The sequence below is a fragment of the Polistes fuscatus genome, unplaced genomic scaffold (genome assembly GCF_010416935.1).
Source record: "Polistes fuscatus isolate 324 unplaced genomic scaffold, CU_Pfus_HIC Scaffold12, whole genome shotgun sequence".
Taxonomy (NCBI): Eukaryota; Metazoa; Arthropoda; class Insecta; order Hymenoptera; family Vespidae; genus Polistes; species Polistes fuscatus.
The window spans coordinates 5,467,727-5,489,769 of record NW_025113020.1 but is presented as its reverse complement, the minus strand read 5'-3'; the positions used below and the strand labels follow the sequence as shown (position 1 = coordinate 5,489,769).

The 22,043-nt window shown below is 28.1% G+C and overlaps 5 protein-coding genes across 6 annotated transcripts; 2 read left to right on the top strand and 3 right to left on the bottom strand.

Moving 5' to 3' along the window:
- Positions 1–53: 53 nt before the first annotated feature.
- Positions 54–4,270, bottom strand: LOC122513438 (squamous cell carcinoma antigen recognized by T-cells 3-like). Its single transcript, XM_043629785.1, has 6 exons — positions 2,917–4,270; positions 2,656–2,837; positions 1,700–2,577; positions 992–1,613; positions 565–712; positions 54–496 (listed from the first exon to the last, which is right to left on the bottom strand). The coding sequence occupies exons 1-6, from the start codon at positions 3,521–3,523 to the stop codon at positions 66–68; spliced, it is 2,868 nt and encodes a 955-aa protein (XP_043485720.1). The 5' UTR covers positions 3,524–4,270; the 3' UTR covers positions 54–65.
- Positions 4,271–7,893: 3,623 nt separating this feature from the next.
- LOC122513434 (phospholipase DDHD1-like) lies at positions 7,894–12,377 on the bottom strand. Its single transcript, XM_043629780.1, has 10 exons — positions 12,115–12,377; positions 11,702–12,025; positions 10,454–10,627; positions 10,159–10,287; positions 9,828–9,969; positions 9,591–9,697; positions 9,175–9,485; positions 8,808–9,090; positions 8,483–8,638; positions 7,894–8,406 (listed from the first exon to the last, which is right to left on the bottom strand). Exons 1-10 carry the CDS (start codon positions 12,179–12,181, stop codon positions 8,258–8,260), a joined length of 1,842 nt encoding a protein of 613 aa, XP_043485715.1. The 5' UTR covers positions 12,182–12,377; the 3' UTR covers positions 7,894–8,257.
- An 892-nt stretch (positions 12,378–13,269) lies between these two features.
- LOC122513437 (enhancer of rudimentary homolog) lies at positions 13,270–14,993 on the bottom strand. Its single transcript, XM_043629784.1, has 3 exons — positions 14,952–14,993; positions 14,534–14,621; positions 13,270–14,262 (listed from the first exon to the last, which is right to left on the bottom strand). Exons 1-3 carry the CDS (start codon positions 14,952–14,954, stop codon positions 14,042–14,044), a joined length of 312 nt encoding a protein of 103 aa, XP_043485719.1. The 5' UTR covers positions 14,955–14,993; the 3' UTR covers positions 13,270–14,041.
- Positions 14,994–15,580: 587 nt separating this feature from the next.
- LOC122513435 (glucose-6-phosphate isomerase) lies at positions 15,581–19,118 on the top strand. The gene is made up of 11 exons (XM_043629781.1): positions 15,581–15,970; positions 16,302–16,395; positions 16,492–16,683; positions 16,775–16,855; positions 16,941–17,156; positions 17,241–17,480; positions 17,553–17,733; positions 17,821–17,939; positions 18,109–18,337; positions 18,419–18,485; positions 18,591–19,118. The coding sequence occupies exons 1-11, from the start codon at positions 15,840–15,842 to the stop codon at positions 18,715–18,717; spliced, it is 1,677 nt and encodes a 558-aa protein (XP_043485716.1). The 5' UTR covers positions 15,581–15,839; the 3' UTR covers positions 18,718–19,118.
- Positions 19,119–19,158: 40 nt separating this feature from the next.
- On the top strand, positions 19,159–21,838 carry LOC122513436 (dolichol kinase). 2 transcript variants are annotated; one of them, XM_043629782.1, is made up of 7 exons: positions 19,159–19,619; positions 19,836–20,089; positions 20,198–20,418; positions 20,524–20,712; positions 20,796–21,005; positions 21,076–21,403; positions 21,501–21,838. In XM_043629782.1, exons 1-7 carry the CDS (start codon positions 19,546–19,548, stop codon positions 21,629–21,631), a joined length of 1,407 nt encoding a protein of 468 aa, XP_043485717.1. In that variant the 5' UTR covers positions 19,159–19,545; the 3' UTR covers positions 21,632–21,838. The 2 variants fall into 2 exon arrangements, with proteins under 2 accessions (XP_043485717.1, XP_043485718.1); XM_043629783.1 differs by lacking the exon at positions 19,159–19,619 and having other exon boundaries at positions 19,845–19,965; positions 20,048–20,089.
- Positions 21,839–22,043: the final 205 nt, after the last annotated feature.

Below are 22,043 nucleotides of genomic sequence, written 5' to 3'. Positions count from 1 at the left end.
AAGGATACTACGTGATACGGAGCACTGGAATCATTAAAAATAATGTTTTTATATAATACGGTAGATTATTTTTTATTTAACAACATATTCCGAAAATCTTGATTACTTTTCGACTGGGGTACTCCGTTATTAGATAAATTCTTATTAGTATTATTACTATTGATTATAACATTACGCGGTACCATAGATAACAAGGTTTTTGGTAATCCAAACGTTGTTCTACTTACTATACTACTACCCAACGATTTACCATGAAAAACTTCTTCCTTCTTACGTTCAGGTGGTTGACTAATAGCTACGTTTATTTCTTTCGTATCAATTTTCATACCGTCCGTAGCAAGAAGAGCTTTAGCAGCATCAGCTTCGTTTAAGTATTCAACGTATGCCAATCCTTTGGAATGTCCATTGCGGTAAGTAACTAAGCGAACGTCTTTTAATTTTCCGTGAATGCTAAATATTTTTTCAAGATCCTCTGTCGTCGTCGTAACCGGAAGACCTACGAGATAATTATAATTTTATCATCGTACATAATCGTCAAGCGTTTCATATAATTATTATGCGTACCTTTGACAAAAAGTTTATTCTTTTCCAGTGTACTATTGTATTTAAATCCTGAACCTCTCGTGCTTTTGTTAGGATCACATCTTGAAACAAACATGGGACGTCCATTTATGGGCGTTCTATCTAACGTCAATGCTTTCTCAACTGCCTCCTGTCAAAATGTATACTTCATAATTGTTCGACGATCGCGATAGAGATGGAAATGTTTCTATTCAGGATGGTAAAAGCAATTTTCCTATATGTACATTCAATATGTTACCAAAAAACTCACTTATGATATCAAAGGCTCATAAATAATAAAAGTTAATTTACATCGAAAGGATTTCATTACAGGATTATTATATAAATACCACAAGTTCTTCAAATATTGGACACGTTTTTTTACCACCCTGTATATTTAATAAGATAACTTATTAAACTATTAACGTACGGTATTGCTTAATTTAACGTAACAATAACCTTTGTTACGTCCCTTATAATCTTTAATCATTTTAACCAAAGTTATCGGTCCTGCCGGTTGTAAAGCTTCCCTAACTTCGTCCTCGATTGCTGTGTAATCCAAATTACTAATGAATACGGTTAACTTATCATCTAATTCACGATTTGTATCGACTTTTTCATTTTCAGATACTTTGAAGCCTGGCGGTGGTGGTTGATCTTCTGATTTAACTTCTTCCGTGCTGTAGACTTTGTCCAAGTTAAGACGACTTTCTCTTAATTTAAATTGATTTTTCTCTTCCGCTTTTATTATTTTTCTTGGAGAAACTCCTAAATTCTTCCATTTGCTTATATCTTCAGCTTTCCTCCTAATTGCTTTCTTTGGTTGTACGTATGATTCTTTTTTCAAACTAGCTTGCTTAGCTTTAGATTTTTCTTCCGCTAATTTGTCTAGTCTTTCTTTAACTTTCATTTCACAAAATTCCATTTGTTCGAGATTACCTTCGTCGCGTTCAAAATCCAACCAGGAATTAGCCACACTTTCGGGCCAATCTTTGACCGAAGTCAATGCTCTTTTATATAATTTTCTCAAATGTTTCGTGTCGCCGTAACATCTATATTTCAAATCAAAATCATATATACGGATCAGAACTTTGACGCAATCTTGTTCAAATAATTTATCGATGTAACCAAAAATTACCTTTCTAAAGAGATATATTCCAACCAATAAGAAGCGGTTCCCGAATGGCCTAGCGAAAATATATCTGTCCAAAGAGATCTAGCCTTTTCCATATTATTGGCAGTTATAGCTTCTGTTCTTGCCCAATATTGTAAAATTATTCCATTGGGATCACCCTCCAAACCAAATATCTTAGCCAAGTGTTCGCATGCTCTGTTAAACGTATTACGAAGAATATCTATTTGTTTATCCTCTTCGTCTACATTTTTATCTATTTTACGACGCAAATATTCTAAATATTTCATCCAAAGATCACGATAATCATTTGCCTCTGAAAAACCCATAACTAAAGATTTTTCTAATAAGTTTTGAACGTCCGAAACAGGTCTCTCCCATTTCTCGTACGCTCTAATCCACTTTTGCCAAATAGTTGAACACCATGGAATATTTCTCGATGCCTTTTCGTATACCTTGTTTAATACCGATTCTATCTTAATGTTATTCTCAAGATAATTAATATAATCTAGCCAAAGCGGTACTTCAAGACTGAGATCAGCAACCGCTCTCTCATATAAAACTGTAACACGACCCGGATCTCCGTTTGTTTTTTCATACGACAAATATTCTTTATACGCATCAAACAATTCGTTTTCTTTTCGGGAAGATACTATTTTTTCTTCATAAGGAAGACGATTATTTAACTTTTCAAGAGCACGTTCATATCCTGCGAGTACAATATTATCGTCAACAGTAGCTTGGGCACCATCTCTAGCTCTCCAAGTTTCATACTCTTCGTATGTTTTTTCCATATCTAATAAAGGACATGCTAATTGGCGTCGGAAAAGATTTCCAATACGGTCCAGTTGTTCCTTCTTTTCAGCTACATTTGTGGGATCGATCTACTTGAAATAAAATTCAATAAATTTGATAGTAAAAACATTTTAACATAAATGAGAATTCATATTTCTTTAATTTACCAATGCGAATAATACTGCTTCAAATTCTCTAAATGCTTCCCATATTATAGCTCCTTTGATGACATGTAATCCGGCTGATGTTAATGCGGATTCAAAAAGTTGACGAACATTTTTAATTCCATCCTTCTTGTTGTCCATATTTCCAATACTGAATTGTAAATATTCCAGCCAAACCTTGACACCTAATCATCAAATTTTGATACAAATAAGTTTTATGCCTTTTAATTATTATCAAATATAGATATCGTAACTACAACTTACAAAGATAATCTTTAACAGCTCTTTCGCAGATTTTCACAACTTCAGCTTTTTCTTCGCTACTTACAGCTAATTTAATTTCATCGCGTAACCATGATAGCCATAATTCTGAACTCAAAGGATACATCGAACTCATGTTTTCTCTTGCAGTACGTAAACGTTCAAGTTCACCCATCATTTCAAACTTTTTAATCAACTTAATATGACTACTGTAATCGTAAGGATTTTCTTCCAGCAAAGCCTCCAATGCTTTAATTTCTGCTTCATCGGCATCATCATCATCATCATCACCATCACCATCACCATCACCATCACCATCACCATCACCATCACCATCACCATCGCCACAATCACCCTCATTGACATCCATATGATCATCATTACTTTCTTTACCATCACTATCATCATCATCATCATCATCATTATAGCTATTCAAACTTTCTTCATTTTTTTTCTCATCTTTATTATCTACTTCTTGATTCTCTTCATGTTCTTGTTCTTCATTTTCTGTCAATTTTAACCCCTTTTTACTTACGATTAATGAACTCGTGCCTGAACAGCTTTCTTCGTCACTTTCACTTTTATAATCCATTTCTTCTGTTTCTTCCATTTGTATTAATTATTCAGAAAAGATTAATATCTTTTATGTATTGTGTTAAATTTAAATTTCTGCAATCAGAAAACCGCAATGATTCTTTTTCACTCAAAGGTTATATTTGTTTCTTTAGTTGTGTGACAATCACCGAGCAAGTTCTAATTGTACTGCGCATGACCAAACAAAAAGGCGGGTACATTTAAATACTCTAATGCATTGGATTCTAATTGTAAGATTATTTTAAAATCTGATTCTTTGATATTTTAAAAGGAATCCTTCATTGAACTAAACATTTTCTAACAATATATAAATAATTTACTCATTATCCTTATTTTGACTATACATGGCATTTAATATGATTCCCCCATTTCATCACTCTTCGATGATACCTTTATTCCTTTTCGACATTTTTTCTCCAACTTTTACAAATAACAGATTTTTTTTTTATAACTACATTGTTCCAATTAGCTTACAGTAAGTACATTATTATTCATTTAAAAGCGTAAATACTTATTTTAATTTTCCTTTTATATTACCCTTAAAATACAACAAAGAGAATATTTTAGGTCACATTGGTTGACGACAGACTTAATAATGTATCAAAATTAGATATTATAATATTACCATTCGATCTAGCGCGATATTGAGCACATGTCTTTATTCAAATGACAATTGAATGTACACGAAGATAGTAAAAATAATAGATCACAGCACTTTTCTTATTCGAATACACATTATTAATTATGGCACATAAAACTAATAATTATAACATAATATTTTCAAAGATATTTAAGTAAGCTCTTATTACCACGTATAAATTATTAAATGAAATACAATGTTGATTCGTTATATACAATCTAATTTCATGAAAAAGTATTTTTATTGGAAGCACAAGGTTTCTAGAAAATTATTCAAATGTTTAGTTGAATGACGGGTCGCGTGTGTCATCTTTGTAATAAGATATTATATTTATTAAATAGCCCTTTATTTATATTTAATGGCAAACTAATTGTAAGTAAAGAATCATATAATTCATAACGAAGTTAAACTCCTTTTGATATAGCGCTAATACATAGTATTACAAAATTTCCTATCATATATTATATTATCGATAATTATATAGATTGTGTAGGAAAAACTATCTTATATAATTAAACTATTAGAATATATGCATCATATTTAAAAGGAGAAAAGAGAATAGCCGTTAGTTTTACTAACATGTAATCATGAATATACAAGTATGTAGGAACACGTTATTATGTTTCGTAATTGAAAATTACTATCGTTACATTCTTTTTTGAGATATATCAATTTTATCGTACATGTTGGATGCGATTACAATAAAAACTGATCATAAAGAATAATATTGTTAGTATTTAATAGTATCTAATTAATTATGCATGTTCCTGCGTACCTGACTATATGAATATTGATTGATATGAAAGTAATTTTATCATCTTCATTTTATTGTCATAATACTACGGCGTGTACTTAATTAAATGTTCAATTCGAAAACAGTTATTGCACAATATTATTTATCATACATACATGCACGATTCTGTGTAGTTTTATTTTTTTTTTTTTTTAAGTAAAAATGTAAATGTATCATTTTTAAAAAGAATCCGCATAAATATGATAAACATAAATTGTCTAAACGTATGTATTTAATAATGAAACATTGATCTGTATCTTGTACTTGCTAAAATAAAAAGAAATGAAAAATATTTTAAAACACATTGAACGCTGCCACTCGCATCGCTTGTCTATGACTTAACAGTTATTGACTTCTAAATACATTCTTCCAGATTTATCATTGATCCGATATTTTACAGATCATCTTCTGTGTTACGTTAGAAGTTAAACAAATGCAGAAAAAGTAAACGATAACAAATAGAACACATTGACGCATAAAATATGCTTACATAGTTTGAATATAAAAATAATCTCACGGTAATGCAAAGCTGGCGTTAAATGTGTAAAATATAATTAATAAGCAATTACAATATATAATTATATATTATTATAATAATAAAAACATATATAAAATAAATTGATAATTTAAACTTAGTTTAGATTAACACAATTGCATATATGTCTGGTAAATACTTTCATGTTCGCTTTCTTTTTTTTTTTGTGTTTTTTTGTAGTAACTGCATAAGGGAATAAAATATATATATAAATATATATTTAATTAATTTGATATGATATTCCAAATATAACTCTTTTTTTTTTCAATCTTGGTCACGCATATTCTTTTTTACAATATTAGTTAATATATTACGTTTACAAATTACTTATTATTGTTATAATAAGTATTTACAAGGATAAAATTTGAACGTTGTAACATTGGAATAAGATTAATAGAATTACATAATGTTTCCAATTTTAATGCGATTAACAAATTATGCTATAATAAATATTAAACAAAGTTCTTCTCTTTTTTTTCCTTTTTTGATTCCAACCAATTACATTTTATTGTTTGAATTTTTATTCTATAAAAGAATACTCTGTTCCCTTGCAGTCAATACATTAAATTTATCTTATTTATCTTATTTATTATTATTTCATAGAATCGATTAACTTTATTTATTTACTTATTATAATTTTGAATAAGATTATATTAAAAAAGCTGTAATAAAAAAATCAATGATATACGCACATGCAAATAATTAATTAATTGCATGTTTTTTTCTTTACGTTGGTCACTTTTTTTTTAACTGGCTAATTACACTCGTTAGCCGTTTTAATCTTAGCAAATTGTCTATACAACGAATGAACTTCATTTGGAATACAAGGAAAATTTGAAATTTTTGGTTTTTGTTTCTTCTATTTTAATAATACTATTATTATGCACTATTTTGTTGTTGTTGTCTCATAGTGTAATTACAATAATCTTATACGAGATTGATATAAAAACAAAGAATTCCATATATAAAGATGTGTCTATAAAACATCATTATTAGAAAACCAAACCAGATTTGATTGATACGCATACATATAAATCAATTCATCATTAATAATATATGTATCCGCGTATCAATGATAAATTGAAATTGCGAAATAAAACTATTTTTATAATACGTCTTGTAGAAATATATGAATGCCTAATTAAGCTGTCGTTGGAAATAAATATAGATACAATTAAATAGCGAATGTTAATGCATACAAATTGATTAACGAATAGTCGGTTGATATATAACAACCCTTTCAATGTATAACAAGAAAAAGGATAAATGAAAAAAATGGTAATGGAATAAAATTGTCTATATATTTAATATTATCTGTAAATAAGTTTTGGTCAACGACAGTTAAATTAGGTATACGTGTGATTACATTTAATATCTACATTTGATTTTCTTGAAAAGAAAATGTCGTATAGAAAAAGATGTTATTTAACAATTTCAATTTATTATTTCAAGAAGAGTCAGTTCTTTCCTGGTTGTACCATGATTACTGGGCCACTGTGTATATACACACACATACGAACAATGCATACCATCACAGGAAATATATTACAATGATATTGTGCTGTGCTTTTACAAAATTTAAAATGTGATTTGGAATAGTCGTTAATGAAACGTAATGTATTTTAATTACAATCTATCGAATTAGAACATCGAGGGTATGTTTACGACCTCGCTTTCAATTGAATACATTAACTTTCCCAAATTTTATTGTGATATGATTTCGTTTAAATCCCACTGCATCTCGTGCTTCTTATAGTCATCGTAGATGAATATGATTAGAATTGTATACGTACGTATGGAACGCATCTTAAATGACTAGAGAAACATGATCAGTGAGTAAGTATTTTAAAGAAATAATACAATTTGTGCACAGAGAGTGATAACGTTTCTTGTTTACTCAAAAATTTGAGTATCGGTATGACAGATGTTACATAGCTTTAATTATTAAGCAATTTTCTTTCATTTTATTCTTCCATTGTCTCATTATATTCAATATTAGAACATAGATGAATATAATATAATATATAATATTATTATACTTGAATAATCCAATTAAATAATCACTGTCCTTAAAGTGGGAGATTGTACCGATATAAAATGAAAATTGAACTTTTAATGGCTAACTTTAAAGGAAGATTACTATCATTATTAATCTTTTATCATCAATTAATGTACGTGTGTGTGTGTTTTTTTTTTGTTTTTGGTCTTAACAATTGTATATTATGATTAAATACTTAAATAAATATCTAGTATAAACTATATACTTATTAAACACAACAAATAAAACTTATTTATGACAAGTTATAAAAACAGGTATTTTTAAAGATAAAAGTAATATACGTGTATTATTATAATATTATTATAATACACGTATATCACTTTTACATACACACACATACATATATATATATATATATATATATGTGTGCATTCACAATAAAAACACACATCTTATTTTTTCTTACAGTATGAAGTAATATACAAATTTAACATGTGTATGATGCGCGCACACGTGCGCCTGTGTACATACGCATACATACCTATATAATTTATTTGATCTGCAAAACCTTGACCGTATTAATATTGAACTGCATGAATTATTATATAAAATCTCATGAATTTTATGTAGATTTTATATTGTTATTGTATCGTTTTTTTTCCATTATCACAGATTGTTTTTTAGTGGTAGGCCTAATGTTTATATCAGGTATAAAAGGCCAGCAATCGACTAGTAAATTGAATAAAATCTGCTTAAATTCAGCTTCAAGCAATGACATCGCCATCATGCTTCTAATGTTGGAAATAGTCTTGTTAAAACAAAATAAGCCACATCATCGTTACTCCAATATCTAGTATGAGCTACTACTGCATATAAATAATTTCTACCTAATCCAACTGCTCGTAAAACGTAATCCAAACGTTGCGTTAGCTCTAATAAATATACAAATTGTCATTATACTTTAATATATTAGGCGAATGAAAATAATTATAATTTATAAATGAATACCTTGTCCTGGACGGATTGGTGGATTTGAGTCAGGTGTCGGCGAAGATGATCCTTCTTTAACATTCCAACCTGCTCTAACTAAACCCCAAAGACTCCATCCTTTTTCTGTATTACGATTGGACACGTCTACTGGACTATCTTCTCTTTCCTCAGTCTCTATTAATATAAGAAAATGTATAAAAATTAGATATTACGTATTTCACTAGTTTTTCTTTTTTTCTCAGAATCAATTCTCCAAATACAATCAGCTCAGTGGTTCCCAATTTTTTCACGAATCCTACATATTCCTACATACATATTATTTAAATATTTAATAAACACATACCAGTTGGAGATAGATTTTGATCTGCGTTAACTACTGACGAGGGTTCCATTTGTAATTCATCAACTCCACCTCCATACGGTGGTATAACAACTGGCTCAATTTTACTATATCCTCTTTCCAAAAGTGGTTCCATACGATATGCAACAGGATCAGACCAATGAAATATATTATAAAACCTTTTGCAAAGACCTTGAGGCATTACATCTAATCTATTGGACGGTGTACGTGTACGTAATGCTAAAAACACTGATAAAGGAGAACCCAGACAAAATAAGTTCTCAATCTGTAAATAAGAAAATGTCATAATTAAATATTTGTGTATTGCATTTTGTACAAACTATATAAGATAATGGCTAAAATTACTTACAGGAAATTGTAAACCTTGCAGTAATACTTCTTGATCAGGAGACGGAGGTCTTGTATCTGGACTCATCCACCCTGTAACTATATCATATACGATGACGCAGCCCAACGAATGTGCCAAAATTGAAACTTTGCCTTTCCAGTCAGGATGTCTGCTAGTGAACATGAAATATAATCTATTCAATTCTTTTTGTAATCCAGCTCTTACTTCTCCACCATAAAGAGGACTCGTATAATAAAGTATATCCATTGCTGACGTATTTAATAGATGACGAATACTTAAAACGCTGTATGGTGTGATAGCTTCGACTATATCTGAAAATATGTGTACAAAGATATATAAATAATCGTTGTGATTTATTGCTTTTTTTTATAACTTATAAACCTATAATTAATACATCAACGTATAATCTTGCTTACCTCCGTCGAGTTTCAAGGATGATCTCCATTCAACGGGGAAAAATTCAACCCTGTAATTTGAGTGCGGAAAGAACCGTTGTTTCAATCGTTCTATGCATTCTCTGAATCTGTTAAAAAAGAAATCATTTAATTAATCATTTATATTAATGAGATAGATAGTTAAGGAAATATTTTTAATTAAATTAAAGCTTTACCCCTGTAAGATTTAATAACAAAATAAAATATAAAAAATCTTACGATGTTGTATTGCGTATTATTTTTCCAGTATCTCTCTTTTGACCGATTCCATGAACAACAAATACTAAATGGTCAATATCTTGAGGCTTATCTTCCATTATGGCAGGAATTTTATATCCTCTTTTTATTCGATATCCTGTGGCTATAATATTCAATGCATTTAAGAGAGTGTATTTATATAGTAATATTATTATTTTTATAAAAAGAGAAATGATCAGTAATATAATAAATAAGTAAAATAATCCACATTCAAGATTTAAGATCCGTAAGATTTATGTACTATCATTTTTTGGACAAATGCTAATGAGTATAGTAATGAAAAAGTAATTACTTTTAGGCAAACCCAGTTTGGATGTAACGCTACGCATTAATTTACTTGTTGTATATTCACTGTATAATGCAACATAATCTATTGAATGCCAGTCGACGTGAAATTCTGGAAAACATTCCGTATGCAATACTGAAACATTAATGTATTAATCAATATTTCAATTTATCTAATGTAACATTTATTTTACATTTTAAAAATTGTAAATTCATCCTAAATATCTATGGGTGATTATAATTACCGATAAAGCACAAAAAGTGTAAGCATCAAAAAAGTTAATATGAAAAATAGCTGATACCTTTATACGAATAAGAAGAGGCATTTGTTTCAGGTGTTGATTTATACTGTTCCGAAGATGGTTTAGGAAATAATTTGAGATGAACTTCTTCTATGACTTTAGAATGTTCTATTTCCAATGGTATCCAACTACCATCGTAATACCACGTACCTCTCATTATTTCCCATTCTTCGCCTATTAATTAAAATGTAATATAATTAATTTCTCATATCAAATTAAAATACATTATATCATATATCGAAGTAAAATAAATGAGAATGAATGAGATATTAGCAAGAGATAGAGAAAATACAGTTTTTCTAAAAGTGTGTATTGTGTAAAAAAAAATTGTGGTAACGACAAGGAGGTAGTCTAAATATGTAACAATAATTATCATAAACATAGATTGGCATTCATGGTATATGTACAAATGCATAAAAATGATTTAACTAAATTATTATAGCGAATTTCCATACGAGAAATTGATATTCCTATTACTGTTGCTATTGCTCGATCAGTTGAAGGAAATTGGCTATGATAAACTTGAAGAAAAAAAGATCATATAAAAATAGTATTAGATACTCGTCAGATTATGTGAAAGATTATATATACAACAATTATAATAATAAACAGGATGATGCAAAAAAAATCATAAAATGAAGAATACTACTGAGATCCATAGATTATGGTCTTAGTTGTTTCGTAAAACATACATAACATATATAAAAAATATACAGGATATAAGAGAAAGATATATTTCACTGTTTGAATTGATATGTATGCTTACACCTGCTCATAATGTTGGCATTTATTCTCAATTATTCCATGATTCTCAATGTTTATGGGTACATAAAACTGGATACTATGTAGTCAATTATTAGCAGTCTTCTTATACAAATTAAGATTATTAAAACTTATTATTCGCTATCTTATAGCCGTATATATATGTCGTTTAGACTATTTTTAATTGTTCTCATATATATATCGATTCAATTATTTAGATCAAAATAAGATATACGAAAAATGATTTAAACTAGTAAAATATTTACTTCCGAGATACTTTTAATGTCTGCATTATTATTACGATATTTTTTGTAAATAAATTTCTTCCTCTTCGCCGTTCCCACATATGTTATATTATCAACGATAATAATCTTCGTCGTGAAGTATATTAATCTTTAATCAAAGTATATATATATATATAACACAGACTATCTAAAAATATTAAATATAAATGATGAAATTATTGTGTTAAATAAAAATCAGCACCTGGCCAATATATAGAGACACATTTCATATTATCTATTTCCGTATCATACATTCCTCCTCTAACAACGACTTTCTCAGCAGGTGGCAATTCATTACTTTTACCATCATTTTTACTAAGAAGACATTGTCTCTCTTGCCAAGCCGTTTCTATTCGCAAACTATCATATCCACAAAACTCGACCCATCTCTTGTCGACTCCACCTTTATAAAACCAACGTATTTCTTCAGGTGTAAGCGGTTCGGCATAAGTTGGTTCATTAATTGTATTTTTAGTATCTTCTTTTGTACTTTGTGTACTTTGTTCGTTATCCGCATCTCCATTCCCTTCAATAATAATAATCATAGGAAATTGAATTATTTCGCTCTTGCATTATCGCTTACCATTATAATTGTACAATAGTACAATTTAATACCTTCACAAATATCTATTTCCAAAGCAACTTCACTGAATGGATCTACTGCAATTGGATTACTGGACATTCTTTATTAACGCTGTTAAGCCTTTCGAAACCCTCTATTATTTCAACAACAACAAAATATACAAAAATGTATATATATATATATATATGTGTATATATAGATGACTGATTCAATAGTCGCATTTAAACTGCACAATGCATTTCAACGAGAAATAATAATAGCACTCAAGTACAATATAATCATAAAATATTAAGTTACTTACGATTGTTTAAACACTTTATAAAAAAAAAACGAATATTTTAATTATTAAATTAATAATTTAATTTAATATTACACAAAAAAAGAGAATTATTTACTTTTATTTGATATGATACAAAGAAAGCAAAGAAAAAAAGAAAGATAGAACAAAAATAATAATACAAAGACACGGGTGACAGGCAGCGACGTTAGAAATATTATCGTGACACTTAAAATACTCCCCCCTTTAGAATATACGAAAATAATTAACGCGTGTATTATCGAAATATATAATTGATCTTCGTAAACGCACTGTAAGAAGACTGATTCATTTCTCTGAACTGTAATCTTATATAACTACATTTGATTTCCGAATGGGTTTCCGCTTTGCAAACGCAATATGTTTAAATTCCAGAACTTAGACAGCTGATCGTCAATGGCACTAGCATAGTTACAAAAGAAGAAGACTAATGCAATAGGCATACATGTGATATCTATTACATGCATGCAACTTTCAATGCATTGTATCATAATCTGCACTGTATCTATCGTAACCTATCGCGCGTGTTCTAAAGTATGCAACTTACATCACCACACATTTATGTGCATATATATATATATATATACATGTATAATAGCAAATTACGTGCATATGCACATACATGTAAATATATAGATAATATAATTATTGTGTAGTAGTATTTTATTATCAACAAGAAATATTCGCAATACTCAATTCCAAGAAACAAAACAGGTGCATTATATTTTTATATATATATATATATATTATATATACACCTATTTTTACAAATGATATATTTATCATTCTATATTAATTTTTGTATAAAAATAATAAAGTAAAGTGACAAATAAATTAACTTATTATTCGTTGCAATATAGTAAAAGTTTCATTACGATAAAAGTTTAGTACGCATGCGTAACCATTCGTTTTATTCTAACCACCCGTTATATTATGCATACTATATACTGTGTGTGCGTATATATATATATTACAAAATAACGTATATTATATAGATATATAAGAATACAATATATGCATAAGTTTATTCTAGCTATAATTAATCACACAAATATGTTTGCATAGGTTATCTACATGATTTTTATCATTACATATATTTTTATAATTTGAGATTAAACGAATCAATAAGATTAATTATATTTTATCGAAATTCTAGATAAAGTACGCCATTTGTAATTCAACGTGTATATATTATTATATATGTATTATATATACGTGTATATATTATTATATATATATTATATATATATATAATGTATCATCGTTCTATGATTGGATTTTATTTCTTGTTTTTTTTTCTTGCTTCTGATCATAAATTATGTTAGCGGAAGTACCCATTAATCATTGAACGAAGCAAAGAGTTTATGCATTATGATAGAACGAAGTAATCTTCAAGATTACTATATGAATCAGTAATTATATTACAATAATAATATATACATGCTTTCGCAAACATCAATAATAATATGTATATAAATACTTAAAACGTTATGCAGGATCTTACAATATAATCTTAATATTTAAAAATAAGAAAATAATAGTTATTTATATATTTATTGATAGAAACAGTAGTATACAATAGTATTTAAAATTAATTTATCTTATGAGTTATTTGAGAATTTACGTCTATAGTAGTTATATCATTACTCGCTATGACCAGCAGCTCTACGTAACAAGACATAGATTTTTTCTTTAATCCAATCCTTATTATACGGGGCATAAGTGTTTGTAGATTTTTGATATACCAAACATGATATGTCTGTTAGTTGATCAACAAAATCAAATAACTGGCTAATATCATATGTGATTGTCGGTGTATTTGGATTTCTTTTTTTCAAATGTTCCTCATAAATTTTACATACACCTATACACATAAGAAATTTTAAATAATGATCATCAATAGTTTTGTGGATCTTATTAAATATATAACTTAAACTAAACATACACGCAATAGTTCATTAAGGAAATGTGATCTTATATACGATTAGATATTTCATAATATTACCTGCGGCAAATCGAGTAATTATTTTTAACAAAATTATTTTATATCAACATAGATAACAAAAATATTTTGTGTGTTCAAATAGATTCTATTTTTTTTTTATAAGAATAATAAATATTAAATAATTGATTACCTTCCATGCACTCGTTGACACTTTCGTAATCTGAAAATGTTCTTGTTTCTGGTCGGTTGCCTGGCTGCACGAGTAATATTGTATGTGACTGAAATAAATATCTAATTCTTAGTGAAAACAAAATATTCTAATAAAAATATATTAAATATTATATATGAAATTATTTTCAAATAAATTTCATAACTTTAGATACTTCAATTATAAAGTACAAAGGAAAGTTTGGTGTGTAATTATATTTAAAAATATATTAAATATATTATAATACAAAGTATATAGTAAAGCAAAAAGAAAATTAAATAAATAAATAAAACCTAAACGCGCGCGATGATTTAACGGAAAATTATATTTTTAATAATACAAATATGAACAATATAAACACACACACAGTTGATTTCACGAACAATCATAACAACATTACCATTTCTGCGTTTTAATTAAAACAATTTTCTTTCGATAAAATCAGGTAGACCCCCGTGATTATATATTATACTAATAAAACTATTTATTTATAATTTGATTAATTAATAATCACACAATAAAATCACAAATCCAGAATTTTCGATATACGATTGAGAGATATGTGTACCATTTAGTTTTCTCCTTAGAATACAAAGATTAAGAAGAAGGGAATCAAAGGTTTGTAAAACTCAAAATTCATTTTAGTTCCATACAACGAAAGTCAGTTCGATGCTTAATTATCTAAACATTTTTATTTAAATGTTATTTATGGTTAAATAATGTGAAAAATATATTCAATATAACTTTAATAATGATCGATTTGAATAATTTAATGATTATATATTCATCAAAAGGTACACAATGTAAAAAATTTATCTTTGATTAATATATTTTTTAAAATTTGGCGCGTATGAAACTGGCGAACCAAGATGGCAATCATATTACATTATAACAATAGTAATATTGTTTTATGTTACAATAACGAGGCTAGGCTTCGTGGTAACAATAGGGAATGTTTTTTTATTCTATGATGTTTTTATCTTTATCTAATTGTTAATTAAAAAAAAAAATTAAAAAGCTGCTATTGCCACCATTTGCATTTCCGTGAAGATTTTAGAATATGCCATTGGTTTTCATCATCTAATATCCAATATTTCTAGCCAATGAATTTCTTCGATTTGAAGTGACATTTTAGTACTCAATTAGATTCGATTTGTTAAAAATTTACTATCACACATTGTGATAGAGCAAGATAGTATCAGTAACCTTAGAAACGAGGAAGATATTTGAAGAGAGGGCGAGTAAATCGGATTGAAAAAAACGGCGGCGCGGCTTTCTTGAATCAAATATGAAACCTAAATCAGAATTAACAAGTGAACCTGTTTGGGTTAAATTACAAGAAACTTTTAACACCACGGGATCTCAAATTAACATATATAATTTATTTAATCAGGATCCTAATCGTTTTCAGAATTTCAGGTACGTGCAGTCGTATTCTTAGCATATGACCTTGACGTGACCCTTCTAAGATTTTTTAATATATCTAAGTAAAAAAATGTATTAATATGTTATTGCAATGTCATTACTTAATTGTTATTTAAATTCCTTTAATTTTTTTATCCAAAGGATAACAGTATTAAAAGTTTATAATCTATTACTGCAAAAATGACATAATTTAAAAATTATTGGGCTGTAAGTTATTATAATTATGTACTTTCATAAAATGCATAATATATATATATATATATTATGCATTTTATTTATATACGCATATATTTTGATTAATTTTTGTGTACTTTATCTTTTTTAGTTTAGAAATTTCTACTCCGCAAGATGGAACCATTTTACTCGACTATTCTAAGAACCGAATTACAAAGGAGATACTTGATTTATTACTCGATTTGGTATGATCGATATTATTTTTTATGTTCAGAAATAAATGATATTTTTAATACTATTAATGTTAATATTAATAATCATATTTTTGATATTTCATTTAGTCCCGTGCAAGACAAATCGAAGAGGCAAGAAATGCAATGTTCTCAGGCGAAAAGATTAATTTTACCGAAAACAGAGCAGTCTTACATATAGCTTTACGCAATAGAAGTAATACTCCCATTTTACTCGATGGTAAAGATGTTATGCCGGAAGTGAACGCAGTTTTAGAGCACATGAAACAATTTACTGACGAGGCAAGATATTTGATCACGTTTATTTGTTATTCGATATGATAAGATATTGTCGTAAGACCTAATAAAAAATATCTTTTTCTTTTTATTCTAGATAATATGTAAAAAATGGAAAGGCTTTACAGGCAAACCTATTGAAGATGTTGTCAATATTGGAATTGGTGGCTCTGATTTGGTAATATAAAATAATTATTTATTAAATATAAGCAATCTTTATATTAACGCACAAATATGTTAAAGTAATAAATTTGTTCACATAGGGTCCTCTGATGGTAACAGAGGCTTTAAAACCCTATCATATTGGACCACGAATACATTTTGTTAGTAACATCGATGGAACTCATATCGCAGAAACTCTCAAAAAATTAAATCCAGAAACTACTCTGTTCATAATAGCATCTAAAACGTTCACTACTCAAGAAACAATCACTAATGCAACTTCAGCTAAATTGTGGTTATTAGAATCATTAAAAAATGTAAGTAAAAATTGTACAGAGTATATTAAAATATTTTTTTTATAATTAAATTTTGCTTATTACTTGATTTTATTGACTGTTTAGGAAGCAGCCGTTGCCTCTCATTTTGTTGCTCTTTCCACTAATACACAAAAAGTTAAGGAATTTGGTATCGATGAAAAGAATATGTTTGGATTTTGGGACTGGGTTGGTGGACGATATTCATTGTGGTCAGCTATCGGTTTATCTATCTGCCTGTCTATCGGTTTTGAAAATTTTGAGAAACTTCTTAGCGGAGCACATTTTATGGATCAGCATTTTTCTACAGCTCCATTAGAGAAAAATGTACGAAAAATTATTAATGAATTTTGTTAATATGTTCGAATATTATTTATAGATATGTTTAACAATACACAGGCACCCGTTATTCTTGCACTTCTCGGCGTATGGTATCACAATTTTTATAACGCTGAGACACACGCATTGTTGCCATATGATCAGTACTTGCACAGATTCGCTGCATATTTTCAACAAGGCGACATGGAAAGTAACGGAAAATTTGTTACTCGATCTGGCAAGAAAGTTAATTATTCTACTGGTAATTATATTATGATATTAAAGATTTATTTTAATGGTCGAACCTTAACTCTATTATGTATTAATGTATAATATCTTATCTTTTAAGGTCCAATTGTATGGGGTGAACCGGGAACAAATGGTCAGCATGCATTTTATCAACTTCTTCATCAGGGTACAAGACTCGTACCTGCGGATTTTATAATTCCTGTACAATCTCATAATAAGGTTCGAAAGCTTTCAATTTCATAGAATTTATTTGATATATATCTATTAATTGTTCTTAAATAAAAATGAAGGTATGGTTCATCCGCATCAGCGAAAGATCTGATGCAATTTTGACGAAATCTTGCTTGCAATGCGAATATATTATAATGCATTGCCGTATTTATTATAGGTTCAAGGTACATTGCATCATCAAATTTTATTAGCAAACTTCTTTGCACAAACGGAAGCTTTAATGAAAGGCAAAAATCAAGGCGAAGCTAAAAGTGAATTAGAGAAATCTGGCTTGAACCCAGAACAAGTTAATTCATTGTTACCTCATAAAATATTCGAGGGTAACAGACCGACCAATAGCATTATGGTTAAAAAAGTTACACCTTTTGTTCTTGGTGCCTTAATCGGTTAGTATTACTTTTCAAGATTTCCCATTAACAGCGCATAGACATTTTTATGATTACAATTTGTTTGAATGTTTTTTTTAGCAATGTACGAACATAAAATATTTGTACAAGGTATGATTTGGGATATTAATTCATACGATCAGTGGGGGTGAGTACTAAATATAAGTATTGAAAATTTCTACAACTAAACATTTATTTAAATATTTAATATGAAAAAGTTTTTTTTATTAATATTTCATATTGCTTTTTATAGCGTTGAATTAGGCAAACAGTTGGCTAAAGCTATCGAACCTGAGCTTCGTAACGCTGATAAAATTACCACTCATGATTCATCGACAAATGGTCTTATTGCGTTTGCGAAAGCAAATTTAACAGTTTGATCATGTATTTAGTTATTAAAGTAGTTGGTTAGAGAGAGATTCATGGGGTACATTTAAATAAAATATTTTTTATCTAACGTGGTGACAGTTAAAAGAAAAGAAAAAAAATATTAACAAAGTTGCAGCATGATTTTTCTCCACAGAAAAGGAAAACGAAATTTATAGAATGGTCTAGATATTGATGATTCGTTCATTTTTATAAATACTGATTTTATTATAGTGTAGATACTTGAGTATGTATGCGTATAAAGTAATATATGTTTGTGGGTCTACGTAAATAAACGATTGAGCTAATCTATGTTGAATGTAGCAAAAAATATTAATGAACGCATGTAAAATTATTTGATATCCCAAGTAGATTGATAAATCACTTGGCACATTAAAAATGTTTTATTTTTTTTTATTTTTTTGGTATGTATTTAATAGCTTAATTTTATTTAAACTCGTTTTATTTTTTATTACCATTCCTAACTCGTATAATTGAATATTTAATATTATTAAATAGAAAAATTTCATCATAGGAGAACATGTGTTTACTTCTAATGCCGGACACGCCAGTGGTAACAGGTGCGACAACAGAAAAATATTATTTTGTCTCCGTTTTTCTCATATGAATGTCATTAGAAGAAACTTGATAAGTGTACACATGAGCCTTTTAAACAGTATATACTCGTAGATGACGTAGGTACGGCTAACATATCGTAACAACAAGATTTGACCTTTCGACTGACCATTTAGTTTTTCCATATGAAAAGTGAAAGTGCGCGAGAATTTGTGTTCATTTATGATTTGAAGGTTACGTTTGATTAATTTGAAAAAATAATTAAAATGTTATTTAATACATATCAGAATATCGAAGAGAAAATATTACAAAATTTGAAAATAAATGGCATAGTGCATCGGTATGTATAAACAATAACGATTGTTTATTTATATTTTTAATGCAACCTTACATAACCATTCAAATATATAAATTTGAATTATTTTTTATAGAAAAATATATGTAGAAATTTATTTGTATTATTTTTCCATTTTGTTAATAATATTGCATATCTTATGGTTGTTATTTTAATTTGATTATTTCATGATAAATATATTGATTTTTATATATATTTTAGATCCAAAGCAAGCTGCGGATTATGGCTTGGAAGTTTAATAGGATTGAGCGCGGTATTAACGTTATTAAATGATAGTAATAGTTATTCAGAAATATGTTTGGTAACAGGATTAACAGGTTTTGGATTACTTGTTAGTAGTTTATCTCTTTACATACGGCTTTTTATAGGAAAGAGCGCAATTAAAGATTTTCATGTTATTTATTTCCTACCAGCGATTATAACATCTATGTTATATCTTTTTACGGCAAACAAAGGTATGATAATTTCTATGTAATTTTAATATTCATCGTTCATAAGAGAAGATAATTCTTCTTAATCGTTGACTATAATTATCATATTTTTAAATTATTACATAAATGCAGGATTACTGACGAGTGTAATATGGGGATTAGACGTTGGAAGCTTGAGCACCTGGGGAGTCTTACAATTAATGTCTAATTGCCCTGGTTGTTTTACAATCGGTGAAGCAATGGTCGTTACGCATGGATTTATTTTATTCCTATTGTCAGTTGCTACCAATATACCATTAAGATATCATTTACCACCAATCCATAACGATGATATTGTAACTGTTATATTACAGGTATTTTAATCATTCATTTAAGCATTCATCGCATTCATCGCATTCATGCTTTATTATACAAGAAGAGAAAAGTAATCGTATCTTTGTTATTTTTTAATATTGCAGATTGGTATATTATATGTCTTATCGATTTGTATATTGTGCAAAAATTTTATTATACTACGTTTTCCTCGATACTTTTATACGATGGTACTTGGTATCTTTTTTCTACTCGTTGTACCATTATTATACGTACTGCTCGATCAGAATCCTTTATCATGGATATTAATTTATATCCTTAACAAAACGCACAGAGTAAGTTTTACTTATATATTAATATTATAATTAATATTAATGATTTGAACATTTAATATTAAACATCAATGTTATATTTTCAGATTTCGTTGATAATATATTGGACAATCTGTTTGTTATATTCTGTATCGATTATAATATTTCAAATGCTATCTGGTGTTCCAGCTACAACATCTACCAGAAAATATTTTCACATTGTAGCTGTGTTCGCTTATGTTCCTGGACTTTTGTATGATCCTACGTTATTGTATCTTGGAAGCGGTGTTATAGCAGGAATATTTATACTGTTGGAGGTAACGATGTTTGATACTTTTATATTTATCGAAGATGAATAAAGAAAAAGATGAATTAATCAAATTTTAGTTAACGAGGATATTGAAAGTATCACCTTTAGGAAATATGCTACAACAAGGGTTTAATATATTCGTGGACGAGAAAGATCATTTATTATCGCTGACGCCATTGTATTTACTCTTTGGTCTTTCATTTCCATTGTGGATGCCAGCTAATAATGCTTCGCTGTTTGTCCTTCTTAGTGGGTTATTGACTATAGGCATAGGTGATACGGCTGCTAGTTATTTTGGTAGTAAATGGGGAAAACATAAATGGCCAGGTTTAGAAAAATCTGTGGAGGGAATGCTTGGCTGTATTACTAGTCAGCTCGCAACGATTTTTCTCCTTATTTTCATGCGTATGTATTCTTTTTTTTTTTTATATATACATTCTTACCTTTTTTTTATTCTAAATCTAAGTGAATTAATTATAATTATATTCAATTTTTTAATTAGGATATATCGATTACCAATGGTTATTAAGAAGTATACCGTCTGTTATTGCAATTTCTTTTATCGAATCTAAAACCGATCAAATCGATAACTTGGCTCTACCATTGTTGATGTACATTTTTCTTATTGTTTAAACGCAGTCTATTTTTTGACTATATATATATATATATATACATATAAATTTATACTCAATATTTGATTAGGATATCAATTATATTTTATAATACATTCGATTAGTTTATCGTACAATGGCATTTATTAATTGAGAACATATTTTATATTCGCCATATTTATTTTATAATTATAGTACTAAGGAGTATTATAAATATTTATATTAAATTCAAATGCCTTATACACACACGACAAAATATTCAATAAAAAATAAAAAGATGAAAGAAGAAGAAGAAGAAGATAAAATATTGCTATTCTATAGAGCATTTTTATAGGTTTATTATCTAATTGAATGATCCCAGAAAGACCTAATGTAATAATATGTGTGTTAAATATATATTTATACATTATAATATACATTTTATATTATAGTTA